General features: G+C 40.0%; 2 protein-coding genes and 1 pseudogene across 6 annotated transcripts in view; 1 reads left to right on the plus strand and 2 right to left on the minus strand.

Moving 5' to 3' along the window:
• Nucleotides 1–12614, plus strand: part of LOC138015280 (synapsin-2-like) — a 67206-nt gene that overhangs the window by 8073 nt on the left and 46519 nt on the right. The window lies entirely within an intron of this gene.
• LOC138015282 (metalloproteinase inhibitor 3-like) lies at nt 1461–5917 on the minus strand. The gene is made up of 2 exons (XM_068862268.1): nt 5725–5917; nt 1461–2623 (listed from the first exon to the last, which is right to left on the minus strand). Exons 1-2 carry the CDS (start codon nt 5843–5845, stop codon nt 2073–2075), a joined length of 672 nt encoding a protein of 223 aa, XP_068718369.1. The 5' UTR covers nt 5846–5917; the 3' UTR covers nt 1461–2072.
• On the minus strand, nt 8410–10466 carry LOC138016310 (metalloproteinase inhibitor 3-like; annotated as a pseudogene).

A 12614-nucleotide genomic window follows, 5' to 3' on the forward strand; every position in this document is an offset into this window, starting at 1 on the left:
GTGCAGCACTTTGTCACGCTTCTATTGAAGCCCTTGTCCTTGGAAGAAAGGCGAAAGTAATGAAATCTCTGAAAACTTATCAAAAAGTAATTTGTAGTGCTCGGAATCCCGGGAAATGCGTATTAGGGTTGGCCACAAATTGAAAGGAAACAAAAATTGAGAATTAAATCCACGACCTCAGTTCTGGTCAGATCACCGTTGTTCAACCGATTGAGCTGCAGATCAGACGGGAGTAAACCGTGAGTATTTAAGAACTTATTTAAGTCGCGCAAGAGAGAATGTTCACAGTACGAAAGGGTACGTTGACCTTATAATGCGTAATTAGATGCACGCCCATTCGTGATATCCAACACGAAGTGTCCCGTTAAGTGTGCCGATATTTGCAGCAAGAAGCATCTTACAAAATGTAGACTGAGTGTTCCTTGCATTCAACTCGACAATTTAAGGAATTGTCTCTTATAGAGCGAGTTTCAATCGAGTGTGGTAAAACCAAAACCAAAGTAATTAGTTTGTCCAATCAAAGAGGACGGAGACAATCCAGTAAACCAATCCAAACTCGAAGTAATTACACGTAGCCGACACAAAGCGCGGGAAAATGTGCACGCGCGAGCCACGATTGGTTTTTGGTGTCACTTATGGTTGGTTGAAAAAATGGCGCGAGAACTTTAAACCAATCACTGAGTGAAGTAATCATAAACCAAAGTAATTATTTAATTACTTTCGACACTCAATTGAAAACCGCTCTAGTAGACACATGAAAAATTCAGGCGGCTTTAACCGGATACGAACCCATGATGACCTCTGCGATGCCGGTGCAATGCTCAACCAACTGAGCTATGAAGCCACACAGTTGGGAGCAGGTCAATTTGTTGGGCTCATTTGTTCTCGAGAAAGGACTCAGTGAATGAAAGAAAGAAAGCAAGAAAGAATACACATTTCTTTCATTCAATAAGCGTCTTGTGGAGTTAGCGTCACTCGAGGCTATCTGCAAACCCACAAGAACCAAAACCTATTGTAGCTTTAAAGGCTTCCTGCTCTTGGGGAAATACCAAACAGATGGGTAAAGCCCGCAGGCTAACTGCCCCGGGTCCGCAGTAATTGGCCTTAGCTGTTGCGGTATCCCTGTCCTTGTACCTATTTGTATTTTCATTTTCTGTTATGTCATGGTATTTGTAGTGTTTGGACAAAGTCAGTAAAATCAAGGCTTAGTGGATTAATGCGGCAATTTGTGCTGTTCTTTAGATCAGTTTTTTGAAACCGAGAAAAGCTCTGTCCGTGTGAGCACCAGCTGCTGGTGTCTCAGTTTAATGAATTGAACCGAGGCGGCGTTCTCTGACCGAGATGCTCAACAGAGCTTGATAAAAACTCCTTCGATTGAAATAGTTAGCAGATATGCTGCATCCGTACGCAATTGAAATGGAATGATTGACTAAAAAAAAACGGTAAAGTACGTCATAGTGTTGGAGTAAAGTAGTTTTTATTTCGCGCACTATCTTCTGTATTATCAGGAGCTCCCTCTCTCATTTTCACTGTATCACTCAACTTGACTAGAGATCAGGAAACGATGGACTTACGAAAATTAAAAAAATATTCCGTTTGAACTGTCTTTGGATGGGATTACCAACTAGATAAAACGCATGTTATTTTACTTCCGGTCAACTAAGTTCATCGCAATACTCCGAATTAGAGCTCATCTGCTTTGGGATTGTAATAGGTACAGAGCCGGTGACAAAGCGCATTTCAGCTTTACCTCCCTCTAAATCTCTGTGGAGACTACGTCAGTAATTGTGAATGTCATCTTCCTGAAAGTTTTCACTGTCGTTTGATACAAGATAGGGCAAGACTACAAAATACAAGGCCAATAACATTCATCATAAAATACATTGCCACCGCAATGAGTCCCACTCATAGATTATCGACCCACCGCTCAACAATATGCGTTTTCGTGTTCACCTTTTTGGTAAAGTTTTAAAGAACAACTTTTTCAGATCTAATATGATATGATGTCGGGGAAACCTTAGTCTCTCAAGATTCTGGAAGCAGTTTCTTTCGTTATATCAGTGTAAATGGATTCATGACAACTCAGATTCAATCTTCACCTTGGACAAGTTGCACTTTGTGAATTCATCGGTTTTACGCCATGCGCAAGCGCTTTTGTCAGCATTCTTGACACAATAGGAATGATCCCACTCGCAGTCGCCAGAGCGGAAGCCAGATTCTTGTTCGCATCCTTTCAATTCCTCACAGTGCTCTTCATAGCACGGGGAGACTTGACAGTCGCAGTTACTGCCATAGAATCTCCTGATTCCCATTCGTTGTCGCGAAGTAACATCTGACCAAGGCTGGATCCAGTCGCACATATTTAACCGAATTTTTCTTTTCCATACTCTCCCTGACAAGAGGTAGACCGTGTTACTAACTAATGTCACGCCACACCGCGCACCGTCTGACGCCGTGTGAGCCCTGGCAATCAAGCTGCGTTTTTTCGAACCGTGACGCTGAATAGCATCGGTCTGGTTCAATTGTGTCTCTCCTTTGAAGATTTTCTGGACCCTGAGATTGAAAGCTAGAGTTTTGTTATCCTCTGTGAGAAATTCTTGCGACAAGATCTTGGCACGGATTACTAAACGGGAGAAAACAAAAGAGACATCTATCATTGTGAACACCACAGGTAAAAATTCAAGACGTTAGAGGCAGTTTGATCCAGCAATATTGAATTTAAAATTAAGTTAAAGGAGCACGCCCGACGAGGCTGCTGGGTAAGGCGAAGCAGCTACAGTCTCCAAAGAATTGTTCTGATACATCGCTGGTACGTCAATGATGCCCCACAGGATCGGTGCAAAAAAATCCCGCAGAAACAACATTGGGATAGACCTTATTCATAAATGGCGGTCAATTTATAATTTTTTTGTCGAAGTGCAAATTAGCCTACCAAGCCTCGATACCATACAGTGAATTGAAAAGATTTCTTGCTCTAAAATGAGGCTTGGTGGGCTAATTTGCACGTGGACAAAAGAATTATAGATGTGACCGCCATTTATGAATAAGGTCTATGGAAGGCACCAAATCTGGGCTAATGTGTGCTGTTTCAAGGGTTTTTTTTTTGGGGGGGGGGGGGGAGTGGGGGCTAGCTGTATTATGCCCAAACATGAATGAGATGACCAGCCGTTTCGCACTTGATCGTTGCTGTGCATTCGTTTGTTTCGACACAGATAAGAACGATTGAACTCCACCGAAAAACATGTCATAATTAGCATGTAGGCTCTTTATAACAACCTCCTGCAAAAACAAACGTTTTCTTTTAGTTTTCTTTTTGAATTAAATAGTTTCCGGGGCGTGAATGCGGTAAGTGAAAAGTCAACAATGATCTTTACAGCAATCAGCGGTACGTGCCTCAAGGCAATAAACGGAAAATTAAATATTTGCAAAGCGCTGAAACAGTGGGGAAAATAAACACAACACAGTAGAATTGCGCTAACATTTCTCTTCCAGAACTAAACACAGCCACGCAAACCGCGTAACTTAATTTCAGTCCTTTGCTTCATGTTACTGTCATTTTCAATACGAAAAAAGTAGCTAAGCAATGGCGCAATTCTCTTTCAAGCCGGGAATAATGATTGTTTTTAATGTGCGAAGGAAAACTACGGTAAACACCCAACACAGAAAATACATTATATGCAAATTTGAAACAACATCTTCTATCGTCTTGTGTATTATTTATTGATGACACGCTTGCTGGAAGCCAGTACGTTTCGTTTCTTGCGGGGAAAGCAGCTGAACGTCCGTAAACACGACAATTGAAATATTGCTTCTTTCGGTTGACAATGTGCGTGTTATCTGGTCTTATCTCTAGTAAAGAGCTAAAGGCATGAGGAATTGGTGAAATAGTTTGATTACAACTCCTTCATTTCCTCACGAACTTTAAACTGATACATGAAGGCGTGGACACCATGACATTGACTAATATCTTATGGACCAGTGAATTTTTAGTTTCAAAATACGTGGGCCAGAGCGAAGCAAATCGAACAAAAACAAGAGGAAAACTGGGTTTTCTTCAGCAACAATCTCTTATAACGGAAAGTGATTTCAGCGATAAAGGTCAGAGTGTTCTGCTGATAAGGGATAGAAAGGAGGCCTAATCCGTGTAGTTCTCGCTATGTCAAAAGGATATAAATAGTCAAGAGGAATGAAACTAGAAACCTATACTCGGATTATATAATTTTGTTGAACTCTTAGCTTCAACCGAGTTAAGGACAAAGTTCAAATTGCAATTTTTGGTGTTCCTCAGTTTCGTGAAGCTTCACGAGAGCGCACTTCTTTTTTCCTTTAGAAAACAGTTTTCTTCAAGTTGGCAACTAAGAAACGGCGCACCATGCATGCAGTGATAACAGCGAAAACTTGGACCATAAAATAAACCATATTCTGAAAAGTTTCCGTGACCAAGTGTCTCAACTTTGGTTCATATTTCAGATATTTCAGTCCGTAAACCGTGCGTCATATGCAACGTATCAGCAATGCTTGCTGACGGCTGAGATATTGTCATCTTTCTCAATTATAAACACACGTATACTTTGCTTTAATCAGAACGTCCAAATTGAGGCTGAGCCCGAACAGTCATATTTTTTTGGCGATTTGAGCCATAAAACGTTCTAAACACGTTCTTAAAATTGTACGGTGTACTAAGTTCAACGTAAGTTCGACTTCACTTTTGTGACGTCAAACTGACTTGTTCTTTAGAGTAACATGCAATTAGAAAACCACATTGTTAATGTTTAAAAACGTCCCTAACTTTTTAAGTTAATTGCCCTGTCAGATTACAGTTTTACCATTTTCTTAAAATTCTGAACGTTCTTATTAAAAAAGGTTCTTAGAAAAAGAGATTGTACCGGTTTTACACGTCCTCCTAGAGTGAGGATATACACGAATTGGTCCGAATTAGACATGGTATGTTAACATCTTGTTGCTGTTACAGCTGTTACTATTTCTGAGGTTTACTTGGCCATGCAGTTTCTGACTGATTGAACTTTCTGGTGAGCTTTGCGGCGTAGATGGTGTCTCAGGCGTTAACCAGAAATTGTAAGATTTTTCGCAAGAAGCTGTTGTTGTACTTGAAGTGCTAAATATACAAAATAGGTATCGTCTCAGTCCACTTATTTATCGTCTCAACTGTGGGCAACCCAACATGTTTATCAAAGTTGCGTCGAGATATAGAGGAGCACGATTCACTAAGGTTAGTTTTAAGTTGCTTTGAGTGGCCGCCTCGGGTTGAATTCCTGTCTGCTCCAATTGTTAATTTATTTAATGCATCTTAATGAAGTCTTTAATTGATCGACTGAAAAGGTCTGAAAACAGATAAGAATGGGATTCTCTGAAACAGTTTGCGTGAAGAATGATAAGTGTCTTTTTGAACTCTTTAGAGATAGGTGAAACGGCAGATGAAAAACATGACCTGGCATCGGCTTAGTGAAATAATAAGCTCTTTCCCTTGCGGAACCTCGAAAAGATACCGTCATTGCGGACGTTGGAATGAAGGAAAACTGAACATCTCGGCAAATCTCGGCAAACTTGATTCCTGACATAAGAATCAGAGCTTTAACGCCCGGGCTTTAACGATCATTGAATGACATTGCCCGGGTTTCTACAAAACTGAACGTTAAGCACATATGGAAACTTGGCTTGGAAGCTAGCCTAACCGTAGTTACTATGGCCTAACTGGAAACTTACCAAATTGTGCGCGACAATACATTTCCTGCGGGTGGCTCTTCGCGCAAGAACACGCCTGGCACGTCGTCAAAGAACCTACCAAAACTGATATCACGATACTGTAAAACGCTACGAGATTCATCGTGCTAATTGGATCTCAATCCTTTGTTACAAGCTTGAAACTGTCAACGCGTAATGCGCTGCAATGAATTGAATGACCTGCTTTTATACGTACTAAAAACGTGATCAGGTCATGTGCTGCTAAAACTAAGCTGAATAACGTCATGTTCTTCATTATATCAGTGACACTTTAGAAATTTCAAAGGACACCACCTTTTGGATAAGGAGCGCGATAGCGGCACATTTGTGTGATGTTCGTGCTTGCACTATTATCCTGGTATGACAAGGATTTGCCAAAAGAAACATTGCTAATAGTCAGTCAGTGGGAAAACTAGACGAAAGTTCTCCCGCGATCAGTAAAAAATCGTTATCTATGCCGGTGCTCGGACCATAGGACAACTTTTTCCTTTACCCTAATGTAACCCACTTTAAAACGAATCTTGTTTCAGCAGATTCAACAGGACTTTCCCGTTTATTTTTTCAACAGATAAATACTGCTCTATTATTGAAATCCTATTAAGCCTACATTAAATTTTGAGGTCCGATTTTACTAGTCTTGCGTTCTCCAAGAAATAGAATGGCTGCCAGAAAAAAAGGGAAAGATACTGTTGCTTCGTTACTCCCGATCTTTATCATCTGAAGGATTATGCTATCAATTTTGCAATTTTGGTCTCTGGTTTTCAAGTTAACGCAGTGAAATTAAGTTAACACAAGCGTGCTTAAAAAAAGAAAATGAAATACCTATGTCATTTCGAACATATGGGCAACAGAAAAAAACTTTTATGCAGGAGAGCTCATAGTTGCGAATTTAAAAGAACATGCTGAATTGTAGGAATTTTCTTCATTTTTGGGAGATAACATTTAGTGGACCTTTGATATTTTAATGATAATGGAACCTCACAGGGCCGGAAAACGATAATTTGTAGAAACATTTATGGAACCGTCGAGACAACCATTAGCCTGAAATCTGGAGAGAAATCGTCGCAAGTAATCGGGTAACGCCTTTTTTGGCCATTGTGAAACATCAAAAGATATCACATGAGTTCAGAAGAAAGGTCAGTTTGCCCCTGTCAAATATCTTTTTGCAATCAAAAATCAGTAGTTTCCAGATTTTCATATGAGAGTTTTTTACTCTTCATTGTTTTTGTTAAATTCGAAATTAGGAATTAGTACATCGTTACTGAACAGGGAAACACTGGTATTCTGCAGCACACACGTACTCTGCTTGAAAAAGTACGGTGAACGAATGTAGAAGGTTCTGTATAATTACACTAGTTTCTATTTACCACAGATTCATACTGACTCAGTATGAGACAGTGTCATTGACAGTGTGAACTAGGTTATTTTGGAACATTAAGCCATGACTGTTTTTCACGGCAAGATGTTTTGGAAAGAGAGGACAACTGAGTTCCGCTTAAATGTGTTCATCTACAATTGATAATTGAATGCAAAGTCGATTCCCTAATTGTATACACCATCGTATAAAAGAAAAAAATCACGCCGCAGCTATTTAAAAATGGAATGATGCTTTTCAAAGAAGAACCATCATTTTTGAACCCACGCCTTGAAATACTTAAAAGCTCCTAAAGCCAGGTTTAACGCGATGGAGCACGCTCTCAGTCTGGAAGATAATTGAATCGTGATGGCTGGAACTGATAAAAACGAAGTTGACCAAAAAAAACGCCTTTAAATCAACATTTTTTTCCTTTACGGAGTAAACTAGTAGCATTTTTAGATGACAAAACTGAAAATTAACTTTTACTAAGAAAAAGTTATTGATCTTTAATTAATAAGATTTCGCCCCGCGCTGTATTTAAAGACTTAGTGACATAGAATAGGTGATATTTCAGAAGTAGGCCTAGGTTATAATGGCCGAGCTTTTTATCATTTAGGCCATTCGTGAAAGACAACAAGTCTTCATCTTCTTTTTAAACCTGCAAGAATTGACGAGGCAGACTGTCAAACAACAAAGTAATAAAACTTCAAGAAATAACGATAACAATATTACAATGGCAAAAATATCAAATTTATAAAAGTTAGGTTGAGCACTTTTGACTAATTGAAATTTCCAGCGTTAGTTTTCCTCTTTGCGACTGCGTAGCCGCTATCGAAATAGTCCCAGTTTTTCTGCGCGGATCATGTGCCCCTATTATTCCCAGTGTTAATTAGTATTATTATATAAACATCAATGCGCTCACTCGTGAAATATTTTTCAACACTCGAAGAGAAATTTCGTATCTCCGCACAGCCATGTAATATCCTCTATTTCGTATACACTAAATTAGTGGATAGCATTGAACGCGAGCGCTGATTGGCTACTCAAACTCCGGGTAACTTTGCTATTCACCTCCCAGCAATTTGCGCGGAATTTGCGCCCGAAAATGTTGTAATCTTTGAGGAATAAATGAGTAAAATCATATTTTTGTACTACCTTATCTTACTGTTTTAGTACTAAAACAACTATTCACCTCAGTGTCGGTGGCTAGTGGCGGATATTTACCTTACCGTTTCATGGCTCGGTAAATATCTACCACTAACCACCTCCACTTCGGTGAATATTGCTTATTATGCATCCAAGATGCAATGTATGATTTTCGTGAGAGAAGCGCACTTTCTTGTGTGGTACCGATAAGTAGATAAGTAGATAGATAGTTTATTTCCAATTTTAAGACTGAACTGAGTTAAAGATTTACAAAAAGAAGATATAGATATGAATACAGGACTTTCCACGTACAAAGTTTTGCAATTACCTAAGGAAATTCAATGCTACGCACGCAGCTTATGTATTCAGCGGTCTCACGCCAAGAGCATGCGGCTCCCTCTTTATTTGCCAGACAGTAGGAATGGCGCCATTTGCAGCCCTGGTAAAATTCTCGCAGCCCTCTCATAGACACTTGACATCCTTAAGATGTTTGCCAGGCCTTCCGTAGCAAGGCGTTATTTGACACGCGCAGTTTTGACCATAAACACCACTGATTCCCGTGCGGTACGCCGTTGTGACCTTTGACCAGGGCTCGATCCAACTGCCTAAATTTAGCAGGATCTTCTCATCTTTGATTACACCTGTTAAAATGTATTGATTGCCAGGTGCAATACTAACCGCATCAGCGTAAGCTTGTACCAACAAACTCCCTTGGCTCACTGAGGTGTTGCTGTTCGTTCTATTGCCATCCTGTGTTCGGTTTGTAGGCAGTAAGTCGGCTCCTTTATATAAGTGCATTATCTCCAAATCGTACACGCAGATCTTGTGTTTTACTCCTTCCTCCACATCTTCTTTGACAACACCCTGGCGTGGATGGCTGAATATAGGAAAAGAAATCAAGTTCAGTCAGCTATCTGTTTATTTAGACGACCCTACATCTTCTAAGTGACAGAGGGGTTCTTTTAGAAAATGTATTTTTACTGATTAAATCCCTGGAGAACGCCAAAGGAAAGTGCCAACAAATGCGACGACTGTGACAATTTAGCCTCCTGCACAAATGAAAGTGGTTGCTCAAGTAAAGACAAAGAGGGTTTTTTTTTCGTCTTTACGCCCGCTCTTTTTCTAATCGTTTGAGTTAAGTCTAAAAGTTCGCCTGCCAGTGAACAATGCAAGGTAAAGGATTCTGATGGACCTAATACGCAAATTTGTATAACAGACGTCATGCAGACAAGAAAAACTATACAAGATAGAGGCTGAGGTTTTTGTAATTTCATCATCATTCCAAACATCGTCAGGCTCGGCCTGGCTTCTTCTTTAGTTAATGCAATTTCATCATATACATTCTACATTCTATGGTACAAATTTGGAATTGAAGAAACCTCAGCCCTACTTTACGTTCTTGTTCTGGTTTATAACGCCTTTTACCTGCCAATTTTTACTAACTAAGAAGTTACTTCTTCTGGAAAGATTTCTTCTGGAAAGATTTCTTTGTGATTTTTGCCTCTTTTGTCGTCCTTCATTCGTCTTTTTTTTTTTTTGCGACTAGCCAAGAGGAAGAAGAAAAGGTGTTTACGGAATATTCCAGAAGGTTTGGATGCCGTTTGTTATTCGTCGCTTGACAGACTCATGAAGCCGTCCACGAGTTCGTTTTTGTCAACATAAAGCTGCACCTCGAGCAAGCTTTATGCCTTTTTCGTACTTTGAAGTATCCAATCTTCCCGAGTGCTTCTTCCTCAACACACACACTTACTAAAACGTGACCCAATTGTCAAGAATATTCATGTTATACATTGATTACAACGTTACTAGTTCCTCCGTTAGTCCACCAGTTATGAAGTCATGAATCTTTTTAGCTGGATTATTTCAGCTCTCCATTTTCAGGTTTTTCGTTATAATTTGATGTTAACTTCATCAAGGAATCTTATGCGGTTAGGGTTCATTCGGATCCACTGTAATACACAGATTTGTATTATCCACTGACCCTTGACCCCTCCATTTTAACAGACCGCAATGCGAAGGAAATACCGGGCAAACTTAACCTCTTGATTCCAACAAGATAAATTGTGGAACATTTCTATGTTCTCTTACCGAAATCCGCAGAACAAAACAATTCTTGTGGATGCTGCAAATGGTACACCAGTTGCTGACTTTCGCTGGGCGTGGTTAATCCTCCCTCAACACCCAGAAACGTTACAATCACGAGAATGATAAAAAAACTCATCTTGACTTCAGTTATGTGTAGTTGCCTCTTTGAAACACACAACACAACACAATAAGACAATATCTTTGGCGCTGTGAAATAAAAACTTTCCTTTATCAGCGAAACATCCTAAACTGTTTGGTCACAATGACTCAAGAGGATAGCGTATTTCCGGTGCTCATGTGATCGAGTTCTTGCTAGATAATAGCGAGCTTACGCAGCAGGACGGCTGGAAGACTCAGGACGGTAGAATGACGAAAACATGTCGCGTAAGATCGGGAATGCACAGTCTCGCGCGACATGTTTTCGTCATTTTGCCGTCCTGAGTCTTCCAGCCGTCCTGTTGCGTAAGCTCGCTACTGACGCAACAACTTCCTTCCAGAATGTGTTTGCTGATAAGAAAAGTGGCATCACGCTGCGAGGTTTGCAGGGAGAAACGTGCACAGCATGCATCATAAGAGGACATTTTTTTCCGAGACGCCCCACAGCGGTTTTCTTGGTCGAGCATTTTATTACCGTAATATGTAGTGATCTTGTTTGTGAACTAATGCTGATGGAGCACCGTAGCATTGAGTTTTGCGCATGCGCAGACCAAAAATATGCAATCTTGTTCCCAGGGTCTTCCTTCCAATCCCAACTTGACGATTTTCACTAAAATTGGGGTTAAGAAATCACGGTACTGTCCGGAAAAAAATCTCTAAAATTTAGTTCTCGCGAGGTTGATCTGATGTTCCGAAATCGGTTGGAACTACCAGGAAATTCCATCCATTCTTAGATTCCTGTCAAGCCCAGATCCGAGTTATTTCCCTTTATTTCCCATGTTCAACCAAGTCTCTCCCTGAATTGAAGAATTATTCTTAATTGTCAATTTGCTCCAAGTGAAGTATTATCATTCATTTTGAACTGGAAAGCTTGATAGGGATCATGGGAAATGAACATGATTTGTTTTAAAGCTGAACCCCAATGTCTGGACTCGCGGGACTCGAACCTGAGAACGTTTGATCAATAACCCCTTCACTTAACTACTAGATTACCACATCACTAACTGCGAGGATATCATCTTTTTTAAATTTCAATAATTTTTTCTTCCAAATGCCACTGTTAAACGTGTAATAACACCCGCTTTGTTTCTCAAAAATGTTGAACAATGTTGCACACACGTGTTGAACGAAATAGAACTGGGACCTGTTTCTCAAAAGTCCCGAAACTTTTCAGGCTTATCTCAGGAGCCAAAATTTCCTAGATACCTTCGCAATGCCGAGGTAAACCATTAAACTTCGCAATCCTCTTAGTTTCTCTTACCATTAAAAAGGAGGTTCGAAAGGGTTTTTAGCGCGCACGTAACCTACACACGCCATAAATAAGAAACACGCGTCAACCGAATGAATCAAATTTCTATCAAAAGTAGCGCGCGCAACTCACCGGAAGTGAAAATACGGCGTAAAATCGCGCGAACCGGAAATACGAAATAGAAATTGCAGGAAAATTGGTCTTTATCTTGAAAATTCGCTCGGTGACCTGTCTTGATTTTTTGCATGCACATATCATTCACGATGGCACAAATTATAATAAAAAAGTTTCGGGGAAAGTTATCTAGTACAATTTTCTGTAAACTAGAAAACGCCCTTTTTCGATGTATCTTAAATCTACTAGATAAATTTTTTGACATACTCTCTAAGAAGTTGAAGAATTTAGGGAGATTTCCAACAAAGAAAAAAAAACGGTAGGACACCAACTTAATTTTTCAGATAATTTTCGAAAAGTGAAATTTAGCGGGCTTTTTCGTGGACCTGGTGTGTTGCCACGGTAAAACTGACATGACGTTCGCATAAGTGCCCTAAAAGGTATTACCCAACAATAGAGCTTTGCAAAGATATTTATAGTTTTGCCTAAACTATGAAATATCCTTTTTGGTACGTTCTTTAATTCCGTTTCACTAAACTACTATAGCACCGAAAAACCCCTGTTCCAGACTCCTTAAACAGATAGCTTTTCAAAGCAAAGCGGATTGGCGAGGTAGTGACAACTGGCTTTTCGGACCCGAAGAGTTCTCGGGATTTTCGAGAAGCAGTTCCCTGGTCTCTATTTTCGTTCAACATCGTTCAACAAGGCTCAACGTGGTGAATGGAATATTTCAACATTCAACACGGCATGACACACTGTTCATAC

This window comes from Montipora capricornis, chromosome 9 (genome assembly GCF_036669925.1).
Source record: "Montipora capricornis isolate CH-2021 chromosome 9, ASM3666992v2, whole genome shotgun sequence".
NCBI lineage: Eukaryota > Metazoa > Cnidaria > Anthozoa > Scleractinia > Acroporidae > Montipora > Montipora capricornis.